The sequence below is a fragment of the Grammomys surdaster genome, unplaced genomic scaffold, assembly GCF_004785775.1.
Source record: "Grammomys surdaster isolate TR1022 unplaced genomic scaffold, NIH_TR_1.0 123830, whole genome shotgun sequence".
Lineage (NCBI taxonomy): Eukaryota > Metazoa > Chordata > Mammalia > Rodentia > Muridae > Grammomys > Grammomys surdaster.
Window position 1 is genome coordinate 1 of NW_021618981.1, and position 15,819 is coordinate 15,819.

Here is a 15,819-nt window from a genome sequence, read left to right on the forward strand (position 1 = left end):
GAATGCCCAGCATCTACCAGCTTTTTAAGAACTGAACAGACATTCAGCTGCTTAATGCAGTCAAGCATTTACACCAGAGATCAACCTCAGATGAGATGGGTGGAAGTTGGCTCTTATGTGGTGCAGAATGTTCAAGCCCATGATAAGGGTAAGACAACAGAGACACAGCTGAGATGAGATTTGATAAAACAAATGGAAAGAGTAATACCAAGGGCCAGAGGAAAGGGCTGGCTGCCTTCACTTGGCTATAATATACCTTGGAAAAGGCATACCAGATTATGGTATGAATAGGAAGGAAGGACCATGTTAGGATGCTGACGGATGAGGGGGGATGCCTTTCTGAACAGTTCTGCAGTTCTGATGTGATTTTCAAACACATCATGGACTAACAGCATGAAAAGCTGTAGGGCAAGGTCAGAGAAAAGAGCAGTGATGATGTCATCCATCCTTCTAAGAAGACCACCATAGACAGAGTCTACCCATTGTCACAATCTTCTGGAGAGCTCCAGGTCCAGCTGTTACCTGTTGCAGGTTTTCTGTGCTGCAGGCATCCTTGTTGACATCCAGGTTCACAAAGCAGACCTGAAAGAGAAAACAAAACACTCAATTGTGTGAGAAATCTATCCATCCTGTTAGAAGAAAACCCTGAAAAATAGTCACAGAAATAGTTTTAAAGTCTTAGGCAGTTTATATAGCTTCATATAGAGATCATCACTTCAGTTTGGGCCTCTACCAGAATTTCCAGCCTCCTCCTCACATGTCCCAACGATCATGGCAAATGTCCTTCTGCTTTCATAGGCCTATGCTCAAGTCATAGAAAAATCTTCAGGTTTATATTATATCAAATCTCAGGACGTAGAAAAGAAAATAAAAGAAACAAATTAAAGAGACTTGTAATGCCTTGGGACCCTGCTTATTATCATGAGGATATTTTTCCATTTCTCCTAATAATGTCTGCCTTAAAGGTTTCTGTTTGCCTGGGTGCTTGAGTTTATTTTTAATTTTTCTAGTTTTATAAAAGTCTGTCCTCAGTTGTTCCTCTTAGATAGATGAGAAAATCGGTTAGTTTAAAAATAATGGGTACTTTGTTAAATATTATTTTCAAGCAACAATGAAATGACATGTTCCAACTTAAATTTTAAGCTTCAAACATATCATACAGATAGATAAATACTATGAGCAATAAAATAGGGTTGGAGGGAGGATTAAGGAACAATTTCAAGGAGGTTTGATAGGTTCATAGAAGCTAGCAAGACTGTTCAGCATGGATTAGGTGATGCCTAATGTAACAGAGGAAAGATCCAACTGTAGCCCAGGCTGGGAGAAAAAGAAGTGTGTGCAACAAAATCATGGAATGGTTATATTAAATGAGAAGAAATGAATGAGGTCTTATATTTGTTCAGATTCTTCTTAGCGACTTGCTTTGAATATTTGAATATGTAAAATACAGAACATCACTGTAGTGGGTTGGCCTGCTGCTGTTTGTATCGAATACTAGTAGTATTGGGCCCCAAGACCTGGTTGTCCCAGATACCAGAGAATCTGCTCATAGAACAAAGTGACACTGTGTGCCTTTGCTCCAAGTTATTTCTGATTGGTAACTAAAGATGTCAACAGTTAATAGCTGGGCAGAAGAGACTTGGGTGGGGTTTAGGTTCCCTGGGCTTGGTGTTGGAGAGGAACCATGAGAAGAACGTGGAGAATGAAGGAGAAGCCACCATGGGTTAAGTGAATCATAAATATGTGCCCCTGAGGGCTCACCAGATGGAGTTATGGGCAGCCCAGATGAAACGTAGTGAGTAATAATTAGAGATTATTAATAGGAAAGTGGATAGAGGCACAGCTCTAGTGCCAATTAAGGCTTATTGAAAATATAAAGGTTGTGTATGTCTTTAATCCAGGAGCTAAATGGTATAAGGCAGGGTGGAAACCCCGGGTCGGGATTAAATAATTTTTGCAACAACACATCATCAGCATGTTAATAATATGGATGACTTTACTAGATCCCTGAAGATACGTGGAGCCTTCTGATTTCAATTGATTTGTACAAGGCCAGGGGATCTCTGAATCAACTCTTTCATTTTTTAGATTAAGATGACAGCAGCAGCAACAAACAAGAATAGCCCATAAGTGAAAGCTTTAGATCCTAGCTAGTATGGTTAATATTCTGCTGGAGCGTACAGTAGATGACTACAGTTCTGCTGCCACGTGAGAGACTTCTCCAAGCCTCTTGGGCTGACATAACTGCATCCTGTGGTACTTGTTGTACCATGGTACCACAGTAGGTACTTGTTGAGGCAGCTTGATGTGTATTAGAGAGAGAGAAGGTTGTGAGACGCTCCTTCATTTTGATTCAAGCTGTTTCCTCAGGACACTCTGCCAGGAAAATTGGGAGCCATGGGGCCTGCGTCCCTTTGCAGATAATGCAATGCAAGCAGAGTAAATGGAAGTTAGAAATGGTTCAGGATCTAGAACCATTTGAAGAGTCACATAGTAATTGGAATTTTGACCTTGGAAAAATTGGCTCAATATCCATTAGCGTGCAGGGTTTTCATACCACAAAGTCAGCACTGCGGACATTGAACTATTGCAATGATTCTCCACTCACCTTTTAAAAGGCCATTACTTTGTCCCCGGACATCACAAAACTCTCATTATTGAGTATCGCAGTAGGAAAAGACACAACAGAGACCAATGAAAGCCATTTAGGATAGCGATTATCTGACCTCCAATACAGGCTTCTGTTATAGAGGGACAAACTCCTTCAGGCACTGTGAGCTGCGATATGAAATTTTGCTGATATATGTCAATTTCCTGTTTATATTTGGCATGGAATATTTTCCTTTCTGTATTGTGGTAGGCTATCACGTCGGGATTTTTAGAGTCTAATATATACAATATACACATATACATGCATACATACATATATACATATATACACTACACTATCAGGGGATAATTTGTAATTGTTTTAAGAAAAAGATTAATAAGAAGAATCCCCAGAATCATGGTACAGCTAGAGTTGAAACAACAGACTTTGTCTCAAAATGGATGATGAGGATCAACTCCTGAGGGGGTCTTCTGAACTACCTCTATACACACACACACACACACACACACACACACACACACATCCTCACACATACCAAGAGAGACAGACAGAGATAAAGAGATACAGAGAGGAAGAAGAAAGAAGAGGAGGAGGAGGAGGAGGAGAGGAAAGAAGAGGAAAGAGCCTCTCAAATATTAAAACTATGGAAATATCCAGAAAGTGGTATTTCAACTACCCAATATGCCTCCATAACACCTTTCCATTAATTTCTGATTGTATATTCTTTAATCACCTCTTTTCAGAAGCAGGTTTAGAATATTATCGTCTCCATGGAAAGTGAAGACAGTTTTATATAGTCTAGTGAATATCAGCTACTCAAACTCTTATTTATAAAACGTTACACTGATTTTTAGTTTAATTACCATCTTAGTGGGGAGTTGCCACACAATTCATTTCATGTTTTAGTTATTACAAACTTACTTCTTGTAGAATTCTTATGATTTTGTGCCTTATAAATGTAAAAATTTGGAATAATAATTTTGTGAGATTCTGATGAATAAGAGAAAAATGAATGTTTTCTTTATAAATATTGATGTTGTAATAGTGGATGAAAATCCTTCCCAGAGAGGACTTTCAGTCGACTGAGCATTATTGAAAAGCCAGTTTTGTATTTACATTTTACATGGCTGATGGCTTGGAAATTCTACATAGACTAGCTCTTCTTACTCCAGTTTTCTGCTTGGCGTACTGAGAACTGGAGTATGTATTAATATGACTTTGATATCTGATCTGACCCCCTTCATGTCACAGTGTTGGGATGGGTTGTTCCTTTTCTGTGGGAGCCATTCTTTCACACAGCAATACTTTATGTGTATATGAAAGGGCTCAAAGCCACACAGAGTATATTTCAGAAACACAACCCCATCCAATTTCTCTCATGGCAGAGTTCACAAAAGCCTGGAGTCAGTCTAGAGGGGAAATGAGGTGCAGTGAGAATCTGAGTAGAAATCATAGCTAATCATTTACATTTTGAAAAATTTTCAACATAGTCATTTGAGAATGTTTCTTGTCCCTAGTCCGGGGCCTTGGATGTAGAACTTCTTGTATCCAGAGAGCTTTGTAAGTGCACCTATGACAGTTTTACAGTTATCTGTTTCTTGTTGAAATGGTCCATATGATTGGTTTACTGTTTAGAAATCTAACTCCCTGTGACTTCAGATTGTTTCCTTGGGATTCAATTATCCATTCATGCTGACCCCTAACTGACAATACAGATCTCTATATGGAAACCTTGGGAAATGGTAGGGAGGAGTAAGACATTTTGAGATGAGATCAAGTGTTCATTGTCTTTATGATATATGATCTTTGGGCTATGTGTTCAAAAGACAGACAATACAAGGCATTCTTCTTGTTCTCATGCAGGTAGGTGTCTGGAAGGAGAACACATCCCTAAAATGATGAACAACATCGTGACCTGAGCTAGAGGTGACAAGTTGTGTGTAATGGGGAATGATGTTGGGATGGTTGGGCTATCCCAGGGAAGGCAGATTTGAGGTGAGCTCAGGAGAACATTCACACAATAAATGGGTGATATTTCCATGACTACATCCAATAGCAATAATCCGGCAATAAGTGTTGCCTGTGGAGAGGAGAAGTCATGCTGTAAAGCCCAAAGAAATAGGATTCCTAAGCAGAAGTCCTCTCCTCTGATATAGTGAAAATTTTGAGTATCTTTTAATACGTTAGAGGAATTGAATGAAAGAGGAAATCAAAATTTCATGCTACACATGTTGCACCACAAGTGCTGACAGATACTTATGGGTTAGCTTTTGCTGTTTCCCTACTTGATGGCTAGAAGTTTGCAATGGAGACTCTTGGTAAGAAGAAGGTAAAATAAGCTTCTGTGGAGGGTATTGTTAGACTAGTGATGTGTGGATAAATCATAAAATTTGAGGGATTTTTGTGTTCTGGTTCTGTAGGCTGGAGAACATTTTATGGTGGTGATAGTCGTGCACTGAAGCTGCAGTAGCTATCAGCTAGTGCACATCAAAGCATAGCTTCTGTTCTGGCTCATATCCTTACCTGAACAGATGGCATAGAGTTCTCAGCAAGATACCTGTGTGAGGAAGTCCAAGTACTGCCAAATGAACTCAGGAAGGAGCTGGGGAAAGCTGGATGTGTTTACAGAATTTCTTTTTTCTCGTTCAAAACAGAAATAGGAAACAGACCAGAGTAGGATGTTGAACTCCCTGCCCTTAGATTTTCAGGCCATTCTGAGCTGTAAAGGAATATAGCAATGGAAATTGAACTCCAGTACTCTGAAAGAACAGCGAGTGTTCTTAACTGCTGAGCCCTCTTCCAGCCCAATGTGAATGAATGAATGAATGAATGAATGAATGAATGAAATGGAACTCCTGTCTCAGGTGGCACACATTGCCACAGGAGACAGATACGGCACCTTGGTCATCTCTCCTGATTTAAGTGATGACTTAAGGAGCCTCAACAGAAGTGTTTTGTGACAAGGACAGGGAGAAACTGGAGAGATTTTGTAAGAATTAACTGGAGGGGCGTCAGCTCAGCAGCTGACAATGATGTAAAGTACTTAAACGAACTTTCCCTTTCTGCCTATGAACGTTTGCTAAGGATGCAGGAAAAATAAACAACAAGAAAAAAAAAGCAAAATGTTGAGAACAATGATTGGTTATGAGGAGAGACCAGAGGTAGTGATGTTTTCTGTGGAACTCAAGCTTCTTTCTCTTCATATAAAATGCATCTATTTACCTCTGCAGGCACTTTGTTTGGTCTGCTTCTTGCACTTGACTGAAGCAGGTGGAAACACATCACCCTAAGGGAGCTCAGACACTCCCCACTCTGCATGGTTAGCAATACTGCCTCTATGGCTGGACTCTCAACGTTGCATTCACATGCTGCTTCTGTGTCTCATTATGTACATGTTGGTGCAGGAATAAATGTCAGCAAGGAAATAATGCCATATTCTGATCTGATCTCTTCAATAATTTAAACATATATATATATATATATATATATATATATATGAATATTCATAGACAATATGCTGTTTTCTCTGTTTCATACTGTGGGTTATTTAGTCAAGTAATCTCAATTAGTGTGTGTGTGTGTGTGTGTGTGTGTGTGTATGTGTGTATGTTTAATGAAATTCTGACATGCTAAAGAGTTGGCATTAAGATCTACTCAAACAATGTAATATAAAATAAATTTAGTTGAACTATAGATCACAACAATTTGTGTGAGGTAAATGACAAATGATGTCAGATAAAACCAGCAATGTTGTATTGGATTAAAAACAAGTTTGAACTTTGAATTTAATTGAGAACACATAAGAAGAACTGGTGATCACTGTCAGTGCTAAATCTATATTGCTTATGGACAGTTTTAGGTTTCTGTGAATCAATTCCAGTCAACATTTTAGACTATCCAGATAGGCAAGTGCAACAGTAAAGAGATACCACCATGCTGTGTACCCACCATGAGCAGTCACTGGCAGAAGGCTAGATGACACCAAGGATTTTAGCCAGGTGATATCTTTGATTTTTAATATCTCCATGTCTCTTGAAGTCAGCTAAAAACTTTTATTCTTATAGAGATATTTCTTATGAACAGTTCCTTAAGAGCAGGATGTCAACTTGCCTTTAAAATGTAGACCTTTGAATGCTGTTTATGACAAAACATATACTTAGGGTTTATTTTTGAAGAAAACCAGTCCTTTCAGCCACTTTAAACAATGAAGCCATCTGCCCATGGGAGCTATGACAAGATCCCTTAATTTGACAGTATCAAAGTGCTGAGCCCTACAATGCTTTCAAAATTAAACAAAACAAAAAACCAAACCAAAAAAAAAAAAAACAACTCTGTCTGACTTCTTCCTGCTAGCAAAAGGGTTTTGCTAGATGCAGGACCCTGGACTGAATTTATCTTCTCAAAATGTCATAATTTTCTGTGATTAACAGTTTGGGTTGATGATGCTAAATGGAACACTTTTCCATCAGTGTTGGCACGGTGTCATGTTGTCAGCCGTTTTAGAACACACTTGACTCTTTGGGACGGCATTGCATTTGTATACAGTTACTGCTTCCAAGTAATTGCAGTTATCATACAAAATGCAAGTTTTATTTACACTCAGGGCTGTCAGACTTCTCTGCTTCTTCTTACTGTCAAAATTTTAAAAATACATTTGAAATGTTTTTGGAAGAGCTTTTTGAGCAGTTTGTGATGAGACACACAGTAGAAACTATAGATAATTGTAAAAAAAAATTAGATATTTTAACTAACCATACATAAAATGAACTTTACTGGTAGCTTAAAAATAATTTTTAAAGCTATTCTAGGTGGTTATTTGGGATCAATCTGCTTGAAAAGTTTTCTCTGTCTATATATAAACAAAGGGTAAGAGGATTGAGGCATGGTTTAGTGGGTAAGAGAACTTGCTATGTAAACATGAAAATCCAAGTTCAAATCCTCATTATCCACCTACAAAAATGCCAGGCATGACTGCCTGTCTCTATAACCCCAAAATTGGAGAGAAGAGATGGGAAGGTCCCGAGAGCTTTCTGGTCAGCCAACCTAGCCAAAGTGATGTGATCAGTTCATTGAAGAACCTAGTCTTATAGCATTAAGGCAGACAGCAATATAGGAAGGCACAAGATATCTTCCTTTGGCTTTGATTCACTCTCAGAAGAAATATTCCATTAGCAGTCAAATGTAATTTTCACATATTCCTTCCACAGACATAAACAACTACACAGCTATTTTATATCTTCCATAGAATTGTATATTCTGGGCGTTTAAAATAAATGTAACAATATGTACAATAAGTGGTTTTATTAAGACTGGCTAACACAATGTTTTTAAGTTCAATTATACCAAGTCTTTATCAGTAGTTCATTAGACTTTACTGCAGAATAATATTTTATTATGTGAAAACATACATTTTACATGTAAAATTTTAAAATTTGGTTTCCTTTCAAGGAAGTGACTTTTTTTTTTAAAACCCTCTGAGTGAGAATTTAGGAAATGTTAAGATGATCTTTGACTGTACTCTGGCATTGTCATCTTGTCTGGAAGACTCTTGGTACCTCTTTCTATTGAAAGGTATGGTCGTAGCAAAGGACACCCAAAGATGATGTGGCCATAGCTTAAGGTTTTTTTCTTTGAGTTTGGCCTTGAGATTGACTTTGCAGAAGTTTATTATCTTGCTAGGTTGTGTGATACATGCATATTTAACCGCTAATAAGATCCCAATCTGTTCACAGAGTGGTCATACAATCCCTTATCGCTTGCTCCCATGTTAGGAAATGTGTGGCTGTAAATGTTTTCTGAGTTGATTTCTACAAATGACGGAGCTGAACTATAGTTATGGTCTAAAGTGGCAGGAACTAGAGGAAATTGGATGTGTTTGAAACTAATCCAGCCAGGGAAGGCAAAGGCTGTCATAATGGAGCAAGGAGAGAGAGAAGCTGCAAAAAGGTTTCTTTCTTCTATGAAAAATAGAATCTGAACGCAGATTTTTAAAAATATATATTGGGGTTACTATTCCTTGCTTACCTTACAATTCTTTTTTTTTTAAGATTCATTTTATTTTGTTTTTTTGTTTGTTTGTTTGTTTTTATGTGTTGAGTTGTTCCTGTATGTATGTTTGTACACTTCATGTATGCAGTACCCAAATAGACCAGGAGAGGCATTGGATCCCCTGGAACTGGAGTTAGGGATGGTTGTAAGCTGCCATGTGGATGCTGAGATGAACATAAGCCCTCTGGAAGAGCAGCCAGTGCTCTTAATTGCTGAGTCATCTCTCTATCCCCCAATTCTTTTTCTCCAGTGTCATGGAATTTAAAATAGAGCAAAGAATTATTTAAAGGCTGCTCTAGACAGTAAATGGTCAACTACATCTGATTGATACAGAGTAATATTTAGCAGAAAAGTAGATAGAGCTCTCTGCCATGTCTGAAGCTGGATGCATAGATGCAGAGCAAGAGGATTCGTTGACAGGTCTGGCTCGTCACTGTGCCGTAACATCAGTAACTGTAGTAGTAACAGTAGTGATAAGCTTTGCTGCTCTCCAAGACCTGAACTGTGTGCCTTCACCTCAGCCCACCCTACCCTCATAACAAATACATTAGTGCAGCATGGGTGCTGTACTTATGCGCAGATGAAGAAATTGAGGGCCAGAGTGCTGTAGTAAATATTTAAAAACCGGCCACTGGTCAAACCGACTATCTAAGCTGTGGTGGCTCTGCCTAGCTCAGTCGCCATGTTTCTTGGCTGGAGGCCACGTGCGCGCCTGCAGCTAGAAACTGGCCAGCTAGAAACACCAGCCCTGCCACCCACAAGATGACAGCGTAGAAGATGGCTCTGCCAATCTCCCACGCTGTCTCTGCAAGGCTGGACATTGCCCCAACCATCCCGCCATCCACATGGGCCCAATAGGAAAATGAGACTCTAATGCTTAAAATCCAAAAGCTTATATATTTGGTAATGATCAGTAACAAGATGCCCATATAGTCAGAAGTGTAGCCCAATACCATACCTAGATATACCAACTACCTTTGACTGCTACAGACACGTGAACATCCACCTCCATCAATCCTACATCTCTGTCTCTCTCTAGCTCCTCCTCTTCCTTTTCCACCTCTTCTCCTTACTCCTCCCACCTTAGTTCCTCCTACACCAGAGCTTTCAACTTCCAGGGTCACACAGATGGAAAAAGACTGAACTAGAAATCTAAGACCATTCTGATTCTCCTGGGAAGTGACTCAATGGGTAAAGTACTTGCTACAAAAACATTAGGGCCTAAGTCTGTATTCTTAGCACCCAAGAAAAAGCCAGACGTAATAGTGCTGACCTATAACTCATGAATTTAGGGTTTGACATAGGAGGATACTATTGTTCTAGACTATCGGTCTAGCTGAAATACCAAGCTGTAGTTTCACTGAGAGACCTTGTCTCAAAGTAACAAATTAATTCATTAAAGATATGGAAAAGGAACTGAAGAGAGCCATACTGTCATAAGGCTTTGTCCTTCCCCAGGAGTGAACATACCTGTACACACACATGCACACATACATAGACACCTGTGCATATACTGCACACTCAGAGATGAAAATAATTGAAAAAATGGGATCTGAAAAGTAATTTCAATAAACAGAATTGAGAGGATGATGTCTAGATCCCTGTAGTTCAAATGATTTTTATTGTAGGTCAATACATTTCTTATCTGGGATGAACAGACCAAATACAATTCTGTGGCTTTTTTTTTTTTCAACACAGAACTCGTGGCCCCAGTGTGGAGGCCGTGGCATGAGAATAAACCGAGGCACTGACATCCCTTAGTATCCATGCAGGAAGCTAATTCATACCTGATTTGCTAAGTTCCAGGCTATTGACAACATGTCCTTGCTCCAGTGGTTGGTCCTGCACTCACACACATTTTGAACTCATTGCCAGCACTGTTTGGCCTTGGTAAATTAAAAATAACAGCTGAGGACGGGTTCCAAGAAGACTTGGATGGAAGGGTGTTGGGTGTGGATGCAATCAAAACACATCATATACGTGTATGAAATTCTTAAATAATAAGTAAAACATAGGTTAAGAAGTGAATGAAATTGAAGGAAAAATTAAAAACAATTCTGAGTTGATTTCTTCTATATGCTTACATTAAATGATAGGAGAACCATTATTTGGAGGTTTTAGTAAATATAACATGTACATGAAATCCTGCCCGTTCTGACAGGTGGAAGTCGGCATCAGAAGAGAAATGAGCAAACCTGAGAGAGATAAAGCGAACCAGAGGAGAGAACAAGTGAGATACTGAGAGCATAGGCATTCAGCCTTAAGGTCTGCTGCATAGAATTACTTTTATTTGTAGCATCTTCTTGACTTTAGATTACAGTCTTTTTGTTTATAAACACCCAGGCCCGATTATGTGAGGGTTTATATGGATCTTCCTCCTATATTATCAGACTGTGTGATGTTAGCATTTCGAAACCATGACTTGCATGCACTGTTTTTATTTGATTACCCTCTCCACATTTCATTGTTTCTGTGGCTCTTGTATCCAGAACAAGGAGATTTGCTTGCAGCCTAAACTACTTTCACCAGCCATAAATGAGCCCTAGAACAATCATATGATTTCAAGGCAATAACAATGTTTCTTTTTTATAAATACCTGATAGTTATAATTAGTTTTAAAGGATCTTACTCAGAGATGCAAATGTTTACCACATCAGAAATATTGACATTCTATTCCGTTTATCTTTCTACCAGAAACACTAAAATACGTACAATATGGAAGTGTTTCTGCACACACACACACATACACTTCATATTTGTTGATTTTATAAATGAGTCTTTGGTGAGACTTTTCAAAAAAGATAGCACACTAATATAACACAGGGGAAAATACTATAGATAACCAATCACTAATAAACTCAGTTCCAAGTAAAAACTAAGCCTAAATGATGGAAACTCATGGTTCCAAGCCACAACTGTGCAAAACACTCTGTCATTATTCCATTACTTGTCAGAGCTATCTCACTATTCCCAAGATACTGAGGCACCACAGTGTGAAACCCTGTGGTCAGGGGTAGAGGCGTGGCAACATAGAGCCATGCCTTCTTCAAGGAGCTGTTGATAAAGAACATTGACAGCTGTGATGGTGGCAGCTGCCAGGTGTGTCACTCTGTTTTTGACTTATCTTGGGTGATCCTCCCTCAGCTCAAAGACATCACTCTAGGGATATCTTTTACAGCTTAGGAACCAAGGCTCAATAAATAAATAGTTCAAGGTCATCAAAGTCATACCACTCCTACATATATGAAGGATTACACTTGCAGCTGGCCTCTGCTATTCTGTTGAATACAAAGCGTCCATTTCTCAGTGTTGACTTTCTATCTGAGGGTGAGCCAAATACAAGGCAGAATCAGCCTAACTGTCCATCAACAGATGAGTTAATAAGAAAAATATTATATATAAAAACAATGAATTTTATTCAGCTTTGAAGGAAAGCCAAATTATAAAAGTTTCAGGAAAATGGATGGACTTGGAAAATATTATAAATGATGTAACACAGAGTAGGAAGGACAACACCACACGTTTGCTTTGATATGTGGATCCCAGTTTCTAAGTTTTTGTTTCATTCGTAAACACTTATTTTCATTGTTATTTATTTATTTGTGTACGTGCAGCTATGTGCAGCTATGTACATGTAAATGCAGTTACCCCCCAAAGGCTCAAAGACAGTATCAGATCCCTTACAACTGGATTTTGGCATTGATGAGCTACCTTATGACCTAGTCACTGAACTCGTATCCTCTAGAAGAGTAGCTAGTATTCTTAACCATGAGTCATCTCTTCAGCCCCCTCCAGGGTCTAACCTTTACATATGTATATTATACTATGGTGAGTGTCAGTAGATATGAAATTAAATGGGGCAAATATGTGGAGAAGGAAGAGGTCTCACAGAAGGGTGGGGTGAGAGAGTAAGAGAATTACTTAACATGAAACTGGAAAAAAGACTACTTGAAGCAGAAGAGAACAGCAGGAGGGGCATGGTGAGAAGGTCGGGTTTCCCTATTCCCTGGGAGTCAAAAAGTCAATTCCTAGTGGAGTCATGAACTAAAGCTTCTTACTGCTCAGCATGTTCTCAGCACTACACTGTGGGCTTTATTCCATATTCTTCTCGATAATTCTGGGATGTGGAATGAGGTTTTGGAGACATCATAATGGGAGAGTTTTTATCATGTCTCCTCCATGGAGGAGACTGTGCTTTTTTATGTTTCTGATCAATAACCAGAGCTCTGCAGTGTGAGATCCAACCTTACATTGTAATAACTGTGCTGCAATCAAATCAGCTGCCCCATCTGAGTAGTCTCTTTTCCTTTCTGATGATGAAGAATAGGTGTTAGAGAATGATGTAGTAAAGACAAATTCTCAATGATTTGATGGGCAAATTTCATTACAAATAGACAGTTTATAAGGCTGACCAGCTGAGAACTGAGGACTAATACTCTCCATGGTAACAGAGTCTTTGTAATACTTTCTCTGGGCCAGATGTTCAGTTCGCTTGAAAAATCTCTTGAAAAAAAAAGGAGGTACTATTTATTGCTATCTCCAAAATTCACAAAAGACAACACAGGAACGGGAAATCAAAGCAGTGTGTCCCCAAAAGAGAATTTCCATGTAGTAGTCAGAATCTATTTCCAATGACTTGTTCATATATTTATATATTGTCACATATATTTGTATGTGTTCACATATTTATTCATATGTATAAAGCTGACTTTATACACACACACACACACACACACATATATATATAATACACATATACATATAAAACACACACACACACACAGTCACCTTTAAAATAACTACAGCAGAATCACATCTGAGAAGTGAAAACCTGGTAGGTTTTGGTCGGTGAGGGTGAGTGCCTTCACTCTCAGAGTAATCTTACAGTGATTGTCTCTTGCTAGTGGGAGATGGAGGTGACAACCACTAGTTGGTCAGTCACCCTGAAGCTGGGTATCTCAGCAGTCTCATTATGGCACTAGAAGCCTGGAAGTTTCAGAGTTGCAGCTCTCTGATTCAAAATCAAAGCTGAATAAAGCTTAGAAAGAAATGGTGGTTCTCACATCAGAAGAGGAATCATTGGTAACATCAGTGTGAATTAACTCAGGGCAAGAGGTAAGGCCAAGTGAGCACAAGGAGAGAATCTGATCTACATTCTCCGATGCCATTTGTATCCAGATTGCTACCAAAATATGTTGCCCACAGTTTGGGTGTGTCCTACCGAAAGATGCTGCATGCAATTTGGGCGTGTCTTCCCACATCAATCAAGGTACTTATAACACATCTCCAGAAAAGACTCCCTACTCAGGACATTCTAGTTTGTGGCAAGTTGACATTAAAACCAGCCATGATGTGCCACACACAAATATACTATATTAACATATCAGATGTTACAAGAACCCAAAGGAAAACATTCCTACATACTGGTTTTAAGAATAGAATTTAAGTGATGTCAAAGTGCAAGTGAACTTGATTGACATTGCTTGTCTTCTTTTACTGTAACTGGAAAGGAAGATGTTGCTGGAAAACAGAATCACAAGAATTGAAATAGAGAGAGAGAAGGAATCTGGGGTATTCAATTTTTTGAACTTCCTTGGATGCTGCTATCCTAAACAGAAGCAGCAGAAGTATACCCAGCCTGGCAGCTGCTGGGCTTGGGAGCAGTTGTTCCCACTAGGAAGGGAAAGACAAGCTCACGTCTCTTCCTGTCAGTGGGAGCATGGCCAAGGTTGGCACCGTCCTCTGTAAATAGTGTAACTCAGCTTGCCGTCAGGACTTGAGGTGGATGAGATAATCTGGCAATTTTAGTTGACAATCAGATTTTATTAACTGAGAACTTAATATATGATTTTATTTTTATTTCTTATTCTGGATAGTTTAAATACTTGGCCTCGGAATGATATTTTCAGTATCATTTGTGTTTGTGTTACAGCAAATATTTTCTTCATTTAGCACAACGAACGGCAGGGGGTCACATTAGTGGCAGATGCTGGCTTTATTCACTGCTGGTGTCTGTCGCATCCATGTGACCTTCCTTGTTAGCATTTGAGTTTGCATTTCTTGGTATAGATATTAATTAAAGCATGAGATCACAAGAGGATATAAAGAAGAAAGGACAGGACTCTAAGTAACCAGCACATACAAAGAATTTCCTCCTCCTTCCCCATGTTCCAGCTTAGTGCATCATTATCTTTCTCAGAAAAGCTTCTGGACAGAAACGAATAAGGTATAAAGCAGTGAGCATTCCCATGTCTTCTTGGTTAGAACAAAAGAACAAGGCCTCTGGTTGCTTGTTACAGGCTTGGCTCCTGGTTCTGTCTTTAGCCAATATCCTTGAAGGATGAAGCTCATTCTCTTCCAATCCCTTTAGCAAAGAACAGGTCCTCTGTGAAATGATGAAGCTTTTAAGCTGAGTATACCGTGGCTATTATGCTAACTTGCTATATGAATGCCATAGGGACCAACTGTACCCTCTGCTCCTTGGGAAAAACAGGAAACCAACAGCACCATGCTGATTCTCTGATTGGGATCCTTATTAGGAGACAAAAATCAATCCCTTTCTCTCTGACCCAGCGGTCTTACATCCTTTAACACATCTCCCTAGGATAATATAATCTTATCAAAAGGAGGGTGATAGCTCAAATTTCCCCCAAGCACTCAGTAGGCTTCATTTAAAGAGGGTACTCCAGCATTGACTTAAGTATGACACTGACAGAAATTACTGAGGTGATCCTGACTAAACTTGATAAAGAACAGCTTCCTGGGATTGCTAATGATGGAGCTTGATGGTAATGGTATGTATGCCTGTGTGTGTGTGTGTGTGTGTGTGTGTACAAAAACAGAAACACAGTGGGAAGGGCGCTATTTAGAAAGTCTTTGGGAAGGGCTTAGAGCAAGGCTGCCACAGGAAACTCTGAGGGCCGACCACTGAGAAGAGCAGCCCCTTCCCTGAACTCCACAAACTTAGCACAGTCAGCTCCACCCTAGGATCAGCACCAAGCGAAGCTGTATGAGTGTCCAGGATACACTGCTATCCCTCAGAATTCCAGAAGCTTTTCTGAGAAAGAAAATGGTTCACTAAATTGGAATGTGGGGAAGGAGGAGGAGACTCATCACCAAAATAGGAAGAAAGGGCAAAGTGGGACAAAGCTTTAGATGGT

General features: G+C 39.3%; 1 protein-coding gene across 1 annotated transcript in view; it reads right to left on the bottom strand.

Moving 5' to 3' along the window:
* Positions 1-522: 522 nt before the first annotated feature.
* The window catches only part of LOC114636388 (A-kinase anchor protein SPHKAP-like), a gene marked incomplete at its 3' end in the record, with an annotated part of 99,506 nt that continues 84,209 nt past the window's right edge, over positions 523-15,819 (bottom strand). Inside the window, exon 4 of the mRNA XM_028784506.1 lies at positions 523-582. Coding sequence (XP_028640339.1) covers positions 523-582 — 60 coding nt within the window. The remainder of the gene's footprint in view (positions 583-15,819) is intronic.